Consider the following 14,573-nt stretch of genomic DNA (forward strand, 5'->3'; position numbering starts at 1 on the left):
AGAAAAATATCGCATTCATATATTACGTTTAGTCAGAACTATTACGTCCGATTTAATTAATCAATAGCAGCAGTATGCGCTCACCTATAGGTGAGGTATTGGCCCTCCAGGTACAACTTCAGTCATACCGTAACTATATATATATATATATATATATATATATATATATATATATATATATATATATATATATATCAGCAAATTTGTTATAGCGTATAGTATTAGTTGTAATAGTATATTTTTTTATTATTTTTTTAAGATGTTTGTTTAAAAGAAATAGCGATTTTTGAATACAAAAAAAAAACTAATAGTTTAACTTTATAGTGAATTTTGTATTGTGTAAAGAAACAAGTGTCATTTTTTGAATAATGTAATTCATTCACAGCGAAGTTCATTAATTTGTATCTTTCTTTGAAAAACGGCGAAAATTAATTGTTTCGAAATTAATGAGCGTCAATATACTTCAAACTGGCTAAAATAAAATAACTTCAGAAAGCTTTAAACTATCAAAAAGTAATACAATTATTATTTTTTTGTGTTTAAAAAACGCTTTTGAAAGCATTCATTTATTGATTTATTTATCCTGTTTTTATTTTGGATGTGCTAAAATTGATAAAATGGCACAAAAAACTGATTAAAAGTTTTTGATATGCTTTCTGAAGAAGAACCTCTTTACAATACGAATGTCCTCTGCTAATTTCATTTTATATCTTTCAAAAACCTTTAAGATATTATTTACTTATATTATTAAAGAAAAAACTTTACTCCAAGTCAATCCTTGTGATTTCCAACACCAAAGCCAAATTCGCGTAGTTTTGCAATTATTTTGCTGTTATCGATAAAGCATTAATATCACCGGAACCAGTAGAATTTATTCTTGGCTTATTGAGTTGTGACAGATGCTTCCAAAATTTGCAACCGCTGAATTAAGGCTTAACCAATAACAATTTTTTTTCAACGAATGAAACTGAAAAGATAAATTGAGAGAACTTAAAAACAGTAGGGCCACATTTAGAGTCTTTAATATTCGTTGCAGGGAAATGAAGCGATAATAATTGATTTACGCTGGGCGACTTCTTCTGGACGAGAGCCAAAACTTTCTTCAGTGATGAAATGTTCGTAATCTGATGATAGAAAAAGAACGAATCTGTATTATTCAATTTAAGCGAAAAGTTGATAGTTTTATAACTTTTTTCAGTTTAATTCGTCGACTGATAAAATGTGTTTGGTGTATTTCATTTTTGTATAATTCTTTGCTTAAATTGAGATTTTAAGGCTGCAACTTCTAAACCATAAAAAAACACATAGATGCAATCGCCTTTTGATGTCAAAATACTTTATTTATTTTTTAAATCAAATAAATTTGCTCTAGTTAGGTATTTTAATAAAGCTTATTTGAATGTTAAATAAAGGAACAAAATAAGTAATTAAATAAAACAGCCATGTAAATAAGGGAATGTATTTCTGCTATAGCATGTATTTACTTTTCTTTTTTTTTCTTTTTTTACAAATGGCTTACAGTTTTTCTCTACAAATTTGTCATGTTGTATATTCATCATTACACATTACAGGTCTTTATTTTTATTTTCAGTTCCGCCTTTCTTGGTAGCTATTCCTTAGATTTCGTTAAAATTTTTGTTTCACCTTAATGTAATTTGCAACCCTCAATGTGCATACATTTTTAAATGCGTTCTTTGTATTAAATGTGTATATTATTTTTTACAAAAGCTCTAAAAATATATATAAATAAAGTTAAAATCACGGAACACCCTGAATGCATTTACTAACTCTTGACTAGTACTAGTTTTAAGGCAATAATAACGTTGTTGCTATTAAATTGCCGTTAGTTTGCAAATTTTCCAGGTTTTAATGTTTGCACTTTCTAGGTCGTTTTGTTAACTTGTGCAGGCATATGTCAGAAAACTCTTTTTGAATTTGTAGTTGATAAGTTATTTTGGTTGAAAACCAACATTTAAAAGCAAAACTAAAGTATCGATCTAGTAAAACTATATCATTTTCCTTAGGATGAAAAGATTAAAAAAGTTCTTAAAGCTCTAAAATGAAAAATAATTAATTTTGTGAAGATTCATAAATTATTGTATGAGTGTTATACATTGAGTCAGTCTTTCTCTGTAATAGTTTTGATCAGTCGAGAGTATGAGCAACAGGTTCAATTAACAAAAATATATTTCCCTGTGAACAACTATGCCAGTGTGATGCATTTAAAAAGCTTAATATTCTTTATAAACCAGTTAATTATATTGTAATTTATATTCGACTTTTTTTTAAATTTTCTAATATAATATTCTGTTGCTTATGATTAGCTTGATATAGTTTAGCTTATACAGGCTACAGGAAAAATACATTTCAACTGCATGATTGTACATAGCCAATTAACTAGTATGTGTTTAAGAAAATATTTCTAAATGATTGGTGTTATCTAATAAGTAGCATCACAATATAGAAAAGTACACAATGATGTTGCGCTATGAATTGATTTTCCTCGTTTTAAAAAAATATTTCGTTTGAAATGCTTGACAAATATTTTTCTCTAAAAAATCTTTTAAATAAGCAAGTATAATGTATTTCCCGAAAATATAATAATTTTATTGAATTATTACTTTCCGTCTGCAAACGGTTAAATTAATTGAACTTATAACGCTCTCAAAATTCTAAGCATTCTATGATGTACACAACGGAACTTATTTTTTTAAAAACCAAGAATTATTTGAACCTGTTTTACAAATATTTCTCTAAATGTTTTGTCTTTTTAATGACATACATATGTAATTGTCATTTATATATCATTTTATCGATATATAAAACAATACATACGTACACCGAGGGAAAAAATATGGTTACAACTACTAAAATATGGTAGAATTTTAAGGTGTTTGTGGCTCTATGAGAACACTAAAAAGCTCGGTATTATTCACCGAAGCGCTTTGGTTATGATTTTGGTAAAATTAAAAAAATATATAATTTTATAATATGTGATAAACTTAGGTAAATGTGGTAGTTTTTATCATGATATCTTAGAGCAAGGCTTAAAAACTATTTATTCGGTTAAATTAACTTTTCCTTTTTGTATTTTTTATTAAATGAGTAGAAATAAGTAATATAATTTTGAAAACCAGAATTTCTAATTTTCACAATGTTTTTTTCATTTTTGCGGAATGATATTCTTTATTAAACTCTCCAAAAACATGATGCTATATTATTTATTGTTTAGTCCTCAAGGATTAAAGATACTGGAATGCTAATTAATGTTGTACTTTTACTATAATTAACTAATTTAGAATAAAAATATTATATTTATATTGACTTCTTCAATAAATAACAGCAAACTTAGATAAAAAAAATATAATATAATATCTTTGTCTTTAATCATATCGTAAATAAATACAAATTTTTCATGCATTAAAATCCAGCTATGCAAATATCTCTTCTTACGTAAAACTACTTTTCTCATTCAGTTAATTAGGAAAAAGTAATCTTGTAATCTTCCCTTGAAGTTTTACAATGTTACTAAAACTCCCCAGAAAAAAAATCTCGAATCAGAATAAAGCCTTGAGTGTGAGAAAAACAACTAAATGTTCATTCTAGTAATTTTTTTCAAGCTTAGATTAAATATAATTCTTTTATGCCTCACACTGAGAATAAAATATTCCTTATTAAGAGCTTAAGACCTCTACTTGTCTACACAAGTATAGGATGCATTACAAATTTCGTGGTTTTCCGGGTCGATGTGGAATTCTCTTAGGAATACTAAAGATTAGGTCTAATTACACGAGGCATATTAAATACTTATGAGGTAGTGAAAGTCTTGTAATTAACTTCTGTGATAAATTGTTGCCGTAATTGTTCTCTTCTCTTGTCGTTATCAACGGGAGTTCCTTCTGTACATTAAACGACGTTTAAATTTTGCTGAACCCTCTCAGCTGGCTCATTTTAGCAGAACTGGGTGTGTTTTAAAGTTACTGGATACTTTCTAACACAGAAAATGCAAGGAACTCCTTTCAAAATTAGGAGAGTTAAAAGGGGAGTTCAAAATTTGAAATAACTGTGTAATTATTATAGTCAGAAGAGAAATAGTGTATAACGTTATACACTTGACTTCAGCTAATTGATGAGAGAATACATTTTTTATTTTAATTAGTTTTGTGTAGGGATGTATTTTTTGAACAATGTATTTCCCAACCAAACATCTGAGATATGTACTTAAAATTAATAGTTTATTCATACATTATAGAGTTATTAAATTATTTTTCTCTGGAAAATAAATCTGACAAAAAAAAAAAGGTTTAATAAAATCAGGAAATAATGCTGGATTTTTAGTTAACGTTTTTTTGCGAAAATCTTATATGATTCAAAGAATCATCTCTTTCAATTGTTTATTTATTTATTTTTTTTGAAAAAGTCTTAATTTAGCATAGTTCAGCAGATTTTACAAGCGCATGCAAAATTTATATCAAATTTTAACTATCACCACATTCTTATGAAGGTGATAATTATTAACATTTACAATTTGCGAAACAAAACTTACGTTTGATTATTCTTACTAAATTATCTTGATAATACCATTTTACCGAAAGGAAAGCTTAAGTATCCTAGTTTTGATTATTCTTACTAAATTATCTTGATAATACCGTTTTATCGAATGAGAGCATTAATGTCTTAGTTGTAATTATTCTTTCTAAATTATCTTGATGAAACTGTTTTATCGAAAGGAAAGCTTTAATATCCTAGTTTTGATTATTCTTACTAAATTATCTTGATAATACCGTTTTATTGAATGAGAGCATTAATGTCTTAGTTGTAATTATTCTTTCTAAATTATCTTGATGATACCGTTTTATCGAAAGGAAAGCTTTCATGTCTCAGTTTTGATTATTCTTACTAAATTATCTTGATAATATAGCTTTATCGAAATGAGAGTATTAATGTCTTAGTTTTGATTACTCTCAATAAATTATCTTGATGATGCCATTTTATCGAAAGGAGAATTTTAATGTTTTAGTTCTGATTATTCTTAGTCAATTATTTTGATAATACCGTTTTATCGAAACTGGAACTTTTAATGCCTTACTTTTGATTATTCTCACTAAATTAGCTTAATAATACTCTTGAATCGAAAAGAGAATTTTAATGTTTATAAAACTGAGAAATAAGTCGTTAATTGAACAAGACGTGCAACTCCAATGTTTTTGAAATATTATTCAAATATGTATATTTTCTGTTTCGAAAATTGTATCAGATTTAGCCATATCATTCATTATAAAAGTTATACAGATTCTAAAACTCCTATAGAGGGTAATAATGAGTGAGACCTTGTTTTCGTTTTTCCAGACAATTTGCCAAAATAACTCACTAATTTATATTTAATTTAGAAGGACAGGCTTCACTTCTGTAATTCTTGACCAAAATAATACTTCCACTTTATTGAAATGCTGAGCACTTGAAGTTCAGATCATCAGAGGATACAATTCGTTTAAAGTTTATTTTAAAGTTAATGAACAAAAAATAATATTCATCGGTGAAATAGCCATATTTAAGAAAAAGATTCATGTTAATAAGTGCAATTCTGTAAAAAAAAAAAAATAAAAAAAAAAAAAAAACGTTTCGTATTGAAACTTTACATTGAATAAATATTATTTACTATGCATAAGTAGCAAAAAATTTTCGGACGCAATAAAAAATTAGCTTATTTTTAATCATCCAAGTCTGATATTCTAATGATACTAGATTGATAATTAACACCAAATATATATATATATATATATATATATATATATATATATATATATATATATATATATATAATATATATATATATATATATATATATATATATATATATATATATATATATATATATATATATATATATATATATATATAATATATATATATATATATATATATATATAAATATATATATTATATATATACTAATATATATATATATATATAAATATATATCTATATATATATAAATATATATATACTAAATCAATATATCTACTCTACTACTACTCATCACCTACCTAACACTCAACACTACTCTCTACACACACACTCACACACGACTACACACACACACACACCACTACTCTGGAAAGCACTAACTGGTCACGTACTTCTCACAATTCCTCCACAATTTACCTCAAAAACCCCCCCCCCAAGAACCACCCCCCCCTCCAAACACCTCCCCAACCAACCTCGAATCCCCAGCCGTCCCCCTACCCGTTCCGCCCTCACTCCTCCCCCCAGCGGTATACTAATAATGCCAGTCCCTGCCTCAGCACCCCACACACACACCATCCCCCCCCACCCGTACATTTTGAAAGTACCTCCACTATATATACCCTTATAATCAACCAACAATCGTGTCAGGTTTAAATTCTAAACCCATTTCTATTTCAAAATACTTCTTAAAACATTTCTATTTCAAAATTATGCGTAATTGTAAAAGAAATTGCCTTTTTTTTATTACTTTTTTGTTTAATTTCTTTCGTTATTGTGAGTGCGGAATTTTTCAATTGAACTTTCACCGAGTGCTTCACGAGTTAGAGTGAATAAATTACAAAATGCGCTCATTGCGGGATGATAATATAATACAAGCTCCATTCATTTCTTGACCGCTACACGTAGAATTTATACCACCATTTTATCGATCAACTCAGTTTGTTAATTGAAATTCTCTATTAGCAAGAGTGTTCAAACTTGAATATAGACTCTTTGTCTGATTCCAATACAAGTCACTATTGTTTTCTAAATGTTGTAAGCAACTTTAGAGGCCAATAATCAAAATTTCGATAATTTTCGACATAAACTAACTGGCGGAAAACTAAAATACATAAATTTAAATTTTTAAAGATCCGCTTTTCAAGGTGACTGAAAAATAGAACTTATTAATGTTCTCAGTAAATAATTACGAAATCAGACTAATAATGTTTTTTATCTGCATAACATATTTTTTTGTCCAATTTAAATATTTAGCATCAAAATATGATGAGGGAAACTGCAATCCAAAAATATTGTCTTACTTAAGTCAGAAGAGCTGTCAAAAGTTTACGCGCATATTGTTATTATTATCACTTTCTGTGTCTATCACTACACGGACAAAACAGATCTGGTAAAATTAACGTACTGTTTGGTAATGATATTTCGAAAAAAAAAAACGAATTTCTGGCTTTAAAAACCAAAATATACAGCATTTAAATTATTAATTTATAGTTCTTACAACAACACACAGTAGGAAATGAAAAACTGAAAAGCAAATTCAACCGAATAAATGTTTTTTACACCATGCTCTAAGGTATCAGCTAATTCAATAGGAAAAGGAAAAAATTGTAGGAAATTAATTGTAGCAAATTTTCTGCATTTACCATTTTTTATACCTCATAAAACAATAATTTTGTTAATTTTGCTTTTTTTTGTTTTATGTAAATTTTTTTAATAAATTTATAATTATTACTAAAACGTTTCAGTAAAAGTATACTGAGTTATTTGATCTTCCTATAAAGCCAGACACGCGGTAAATTTTATCACATTCCGGTAGTTTGGCCATACTTTTTTTCTCAGTATGAGACCACAGCTGATTAATACTAAAATATTTCTAATAAACATACTAAAATATTTCTATGGGGAATTTCAAGAAACAAAATACAAAATCCATGTTTGATCGAAATTTTTTTCCTTCTGATGTACATGCGAGTAAAAAATTTTTCTTCATGAAAAAAACAGGTTTTTTATGTTAATTGATGGGTAAAAAGATGCACAAGAAAAAATTATTTTATCAAACTTGTTCCCTTGCTAATTTGCTTTAGCGTTAGTAAAGATATAATAGCCATATTTTTAATAAAATGCTGTAGAACAAATATAATTTATTTAAATGTGTAATTTTTCATACGATTAAATCAAGATCAGAAAAACATAAAGGTAATTAATTTATGATCATAATTTTCGAAAATTAAAGTACACAATTTGTTTTTATGAAATCAAACTCCTTTCTATTTTTCTAATAAATGAAAAAGCAATGAAATATTTCCTCTTATAAATTGGAAAACAAAATATTCAAAAACAATCGAGATATTTAAGATCAACATATTTTTTTTGAATGCGAGGTTAAATATTTTTTTTCCTTTGAAGCATAGATGGCTGTCTAATTTAATATTGAACTATTTCAATTCGCTCACCCTTCAAGTCAAATATGTGTTAATATTTTTTTAGTGGAAGATTCGTTTTAATTCTTTATTTGAAATCTATAATGCATAAGCTTTTAACAGAATCAATTTTTAAGTGGAAAACTCCTTTTCGATAAAAAATGAGTAAAAAATCTTTTTTCCCTTAATTTTGAGAAACTAGTTTTAAAGTAATTGTTTTGTTTCATTGCTTAATCGATTAACAGTACCTCCAAAAATTCTATATTAGAAGAGCAGATAATTATAAATGTAACAGATTCAAATAGTTGAATCAGCATTATAAAAATTAAGAGTAGTTTTAAGCTTTAAAAAAATGACAGAAAATGTAATGGCATTATTTATTGAATAGAATATTTTTTAAAAAAAATATTTTCGGCTTAAACTATATTTCGTCCAAACAAAAAAAATTAGCAATTAGTATACACTGTTAAAAATTTTGGTCAGCAGTTGCAGTTAGGGGTTATAGTAAACTAAGAGGGCATTTTTGATTGTTTGTTTATTTATTGAAAACACATATTTTGATAAGCATTTGAATTATTTTATGGCTTCATTGAAGAAGCATATCGTAAGAAAAATAAGCACAGTTTTAGTAATATATATGCGCACTACCTCTTTCAAATAATTGTAATTTTGTTCATTTATGTACTTAAAAATACATTTACTTTACCTCAACAATAAAAATAGTGGCAACTATACACCATTTTTTAACAATGTAAGGACCTATATATCCTAGGGGCCCGTTTACCAGAGCATCAACTGTTTTTTTTTTTTTTTTTAAATTCATTTTATTTATTTATTTTTTGAATCATATAAAAACAAATATTTCCATTTAATATACTAAAATAAAAAAGAGACAATTTTTCTCAACATAATATCCAGTTTTGACAAGTTTTTAAAAATCAAAAGAGGTTTTTATTTTGCAAATTATAAAGTTATTTCCGAAGTTAAAATAAAAGAAAAAAAGAAAGAAAGAAAGGAAAGAAAGAAAAAAGAAATGAAACGAAATGAACGAGTAATTGCACTTTGCAGGCAAGGGAAATTTCGTTGGAAAAGTAGAGCTAGCAGTAACGAGGCCCACATGAAAAAGCTTTAAATACAGAATAGTGATGCAACGTGAGATTTAAGGAAAATCCATGAAATTGTGCATTTAACATGAGTCGTTATTTACCAATGAATCGGTAAAAAATGCAGTAAATTCTAGATTATAAGTATTGATTCCCTTAAATAGTAGTAATCATTTTTGAGTCCATTTGAACTATAAACAAGCAATTTTGACTAATTTATATATTTCCAGATGATATTTAATAAAAAATAATATTAATTTTTTTAACTGCTCAACATTGTGAACGAACCTTATCCTGTCATAGTTTAAAAGGGCAATCAGTGGTGGTGCTGAAAAAGAACACTAGAAGAGCTCATATTCTAAACATATAGAAGAACACCTATAAAGATGTTTTTCTATATAGAAGAACACCTTTAGCTCATATTCTAAAAGAGGGAGAAATCGGTAAAAACAAATTCAATGTAAGGAAACGCGGTTATCCTACTTATCTAATATGCTAATTTATATAAATTCGACATAACTTCAAATAAATTTAAATTTTCGTATACCCCTGGAAATATGTTCAAAGCATTTGAGTATAATATAAGAAATTTTATGACAGCTAATATACATGAAAAATACGAAATCAGGAAAAAATTACGGTTACCGAAAGTAATATTTTCTAATATTTCAATAAAATATTAGAAAATATTACTATATATAATAATATTTTATTATTAAGCTCACTGATTTAAAATTAATTTGTATTTCGTTTTAATTTCTATACAATAATATCATTGAACTTTGCTTTATTAATTTACTTATTAGTTAATTTACATATTTCACCACGTTTTTGTCATGCATTGAGGAAGAACGTGCGGAGGCGCTCGAAACATGTTTTAGAATTTCATAATTTTCCCCACAGTTTTAAAAAAATTGGGTAAAATTACCGTACTGTTGGACTAGAAACATTTCTGGTAATAAAAACGTAAATCTGGTTAATACTACCATATTTTACGGTATTTTAAACCAATCTTTTGGAAGTTTTTCTCGTTCATATGCTAACGGTTTAACAGAATTCCAGGTTTATAATTTCTGGTTCTGATCAAAACAATTAAACAGAAATTTTGGTTTTCAAAATTACAGTTCTTATTATTACGCATTTAGTTAGAAATGCAAAACTGAAAAGTAAATTTAACCCAATAAATAAATTTTACGCTATGTTTTAAGGTATCACGCTAAGTTTACCAAATTTCACCTCATCTAACAAATTTTATTAGATATAAAAAACTATTTTATAGGCCAATTTTTATCATATATCTACAAGTTATTTTTTGTAACCATGTAATTTAAAATTTTTCAGATACAACTATATGGATACAACAGTGATCTTTATCAAAATATTTCTGAAGCAATGGCACTGCAGAAAAATCAAGGATTGGTTGGAATATCTATTTTGTTGCAGGTAAGGCAAGTTTTTTCATGCTTTAAATTTAAAATAATTAAAGACCGGACTGTGTAGAGATCAGGGAACTGGCCTTGCACCAGAAAGGTTCTGGGTTTGAAACCCGGGTGAGACATGGATGCTCTTTCCTGCTCTATTTTATCTGCCCTTGCTGTGGGAGCAGCGTTGGCTCACCAAATATGGTGCTCCTGGCAGAGTGGCCAACAAATATGCCCTATAAATGCCTGAATTGATGAAATGTTAGCACAGGTGGGCAGTGGAAATTTGAAATGTTAAAAAAATTGTTAAGAAATCTTAACTTAACAAATATATTAGTTTAATTCAAAAGTGATTATTCAAGGGATTTATAAATCAAATTCAAAACGCTGAAGAAAAATAATGGTTTTTAAACCTAACTTTATTTTAAAAAAAACTTTAGAACAGAGTAAATTTAAAAGCAGAAATTCTGAAATTAAAAATTTTAGCAAATACATTAAATTTGTTGCTTTTTCCTTAGAAAAGTTTTCAGGATTTGCAAAATTTTTCTTTCGAAACATTATTGTATTTAATAATTTCTCTCGTATTCTGAAATAATTTCAATAAAAATACAATTTTCTCTATTAAAAGCTCCTTGAAGATAGTTTTATTATATGCGCTAGACTTTTCAAATAACTGAAAAATGCAGACTCCCTTCTATTTAAATAATAATAATAATAATTTTTATTAGATGCAGTGAAGTAGTTTAGCTGTGATAAAAATATCTCATTTTGTTTTTGATAACATCGAATGTAAAAATCTTTAAAATTAATTGATAATCATTAATAGGGATTAGAAATACCTATATACTTTAGATATTTGAAAATAATTTAATCCACTAAGTACTATTAAATACGGATTTGAGTTTTTGGAAAGAGATTTTTTACCAGCATAAGCCTGTTACTTTAAAGTGATTATCTAGTCCTAACTGTTGGAGATATCGAAGAATCAGAAAAGATTTTAACAATGGGAGAAAATTATTTTATTTACGAAAAAAAAAACGAATTATGATAAATTATGAGGATGAATAGTCATTGTAGATAAATGTGATGATTGAATATTTTAACATTTGTTATTGCTATCCGAATTTTGATGATTGAAAAAAAATTTTCTTTCAATATCGTTAATGTTTTCTAAAAATTTGGACATTCTTAAAATTTAAAAGGAAAAAAAAAGAAATATTGTTTGTTGCATTTCTCATTATATGTACATGGTGTGAATAATTGATTATTTAACTATAGCCAAATACTTATTATTTATAATTACTGTGTAACCCGTTTAAGAAGTTCCCGCGTAAAAAAATTTCCCACGTTAGAAATTATATTTTGAAAACACCAAATACCATTATGTTATATTTACCTTTATAAGAAGTTTTTTTCCCGATTAAGAAGTTTTCCCTAGCTTCCATTTTTTTAAGCTTATATTTAAAATGTCTTATCTTGTTTTACCTTTCCCTCAGAAACAGGTTTGTGAACTATGCGAAATTAACAATGACCACTGACCTTCCTTGCTCCTTCTATGTACTGTAAAATAGTAAAGAAGAACGTTTGACAATTTTAGATGGGCCAGTATGAATGTTACAGAAAAATTACCGATTTTAGTTATGGATAAATCGAAAAAACCTCTATGTTTTCCAAATTTTAAGTCGCTGCCGTGTGATTATGACAGTAATCAAAAATCCTGGATAACAATTGCAATTTTTGAAGATTATTTCAAAAAGAAACAATGAAACATCATAATCTTTGTAGACAACTGCATTTATATACAGGGTGTCCCAAAACGACCGCATAATCTCTGAAAAGCTAGATTTCTCGTTGGGAGCACATAAAAATTGCCCAAAGAAGCGTTCCTGTACGATCCATAGTTTACGAGAAAAATACGAAAAACAAAGTATGACGTCACTGCTGATGCAAGAAAAAACACTTTATTGGACATATCCACGGCGTGCTCAAGCCTGCCTCGACATGCACGGCGGACACTTTGAACATTTGCTTTGAATTGTGCATAGTCTACTGCTGTTGATATGTTCAATAAAGTGTTTTTTCTTGCACTGGCAGTGACGTCATACTTTGTTTTTCGTATTTTTCTCGTAAACTATGGATCGTAGAGAAACGCTTCTTGGGGCAGTTTTTATGTACTCTCAACGAGGAATCTAGCTGTGCAGAGTTCATGCGGTCGTTTTGGGACGCACGGCATATATATATATATATATATATATATATATATATATATAAACATCAGTTGCCTTCATTTTAAAAACGGTTGTTAGAATCGTTTATTTTGAACAGAACCAATTAAATTAAATAGCTGTATCGTAAAAATATATCAACTTTGATAGCAAGCACTTTGCTCGAACTTCCAGGAAGTCAAATACCCCTTTAATCTTAATAATGATGAAAAGTTTTGATATAAATATGCATTTATTAAATTGTTTCGTTAATTCATCTTAAAGTATGAAGCACAGCTGAAGTTACTACTATTGTTTTCTTATTTTTTTCAATACATAAATATTTGTTAACTCTTTCAGACTGGAGACTTATCAAATCCAGAATTAAGGATTATTACCAGCCAGTTACACAAGATAGTGCATAGAGGTAAATATATATTTCATATTCACGAAATTACTCATCTAAATGGACTCATGAAGTACTGGATTACATCTTCAAAACAAGTCACTCTAATATTTTTATGTTTATGTAAAAGTTTAAGTAATTCTAATTAATTTAACGAATGTAATATAGTATTTAAAATCATCTGAATAAGCAATGTGCTAATTCATTTCTGGGAAAAGTTGGAAAGCTAACTATATTTTATTGCTTATTATTCACGTGCATTACATATTCTTGTTTTGTATTGTTGTTTCTCTTACGTTTATTATTTTATTCCTATTGGATAACTTTTGGGTAAAAATATTGAATTCAATTTCTTTTTTGCATATTCTTGCACAAGTTAAAACCCCAATGTAGTCAGGTTTACTAACTATATATCTTCGATCTTTGTCATCAATTGCTGAAGAGACACTGAAAATTAGACTTCATGTTTAACTTAAAATCCAATATATTAAAATCATGTTTTCGTAGTAATGAGCAAAATATTTAACAATTAATTAATTGAAAATCGACTAACAGAATGTGCTATCAGCACGTATAAATGTTAGTATAAATTGAACTCAACTCAATAACTTTGTTTAAAAATTTTCTTTAAAAAATTTCATTTTAAAAAATGCATGAATTAAAATATCTACAGAAAATTGTTTCTATTTTATTACCTCTAGATATTTCATCTTTTACTAACATACGTTTGTATCTTAGCTATCCAATTACGTCTTTATTTTTATAAACATTTCCCTAAGTGGCTTTTTCTTTTCATTTAATATTGACAGATAACAATTGACTTACAATACACATTATATAGAAACAAAAATAAATAAATCGATAAATAACTAATACATAATTAAACGGAGGGAAAAAGCATGGATAATGCTACCAGAATATGGTAACAATCACTGTGTTTCTGACTCTATGGAAACACATAAGAGTTCGGTACTCTTTACCGAAGCGCTTTAGTAGTGATTTTGGTAAAATTTAATAATAAAGTATAATTTCTGATAATTAGGAAAATGTGTTAAAATTTTGTAATTTTATAATGATACCTAAGAGAGTGGCATAAAAATCCTTTATTCTGTAAATTTTAAACTTCCGCTTTTCGTTTTTTTTCCTTTTTTCTTTCTTCTTTTTTTGCTAAATGTGTGATGATACGAGCTGTAATTTTGAAAACCAGAATTGCCGATAAACTGATTCCCTATGTACTGAAAAATTATAAAATGAATGATTGAAATACCGTA

The 14,573-nt window shown here is 27.2% G+C and overlaps 1 protein-coding gene across 2 annotated transcripts in view; it reads left to right on the plus strand.

Moving 5' to 3' along the window:
* Positions 1-14,573, plus strand: part of LOC107451042 (carbonic anhydrase-related protein 10-like) — a 295,406-nt gene that overhangs the window by 205,974 nt on the left and 74,859 nt on the right. For both annotated transcript variants that reach the window (XM_071187499.2, XM_071187498.2), the window contains exons 6-7: positions 10,613-10,714; positions 13,257-13,323. In XM_071187499.2, the coding sequence (XP_071043600.1) occupies positions 10,613-10,714; positions 13,257-13,323 (169 nt within the window). The remainder of the gene's footprint in view (positions 1-10,612; positions 10,715-13,256; positions 13,324-14,573) is intronic.

This window comes from Parasteatoda tepidariorum, chromosome 11 (genome assembly GCF_982258835.1).
Source record: "Parasteatoda tepidariorum strain Cologne lab strain chromosome 11, Ptep-v5.0, whole genome shotgun sequence".
Taxonomy (NCBI): Eukaryota; Metazoa; Arthropoda; class Arachnida; order Araneae; family Theridiidae; genus Parasteatoda; species Parasteatoda tepidariorum.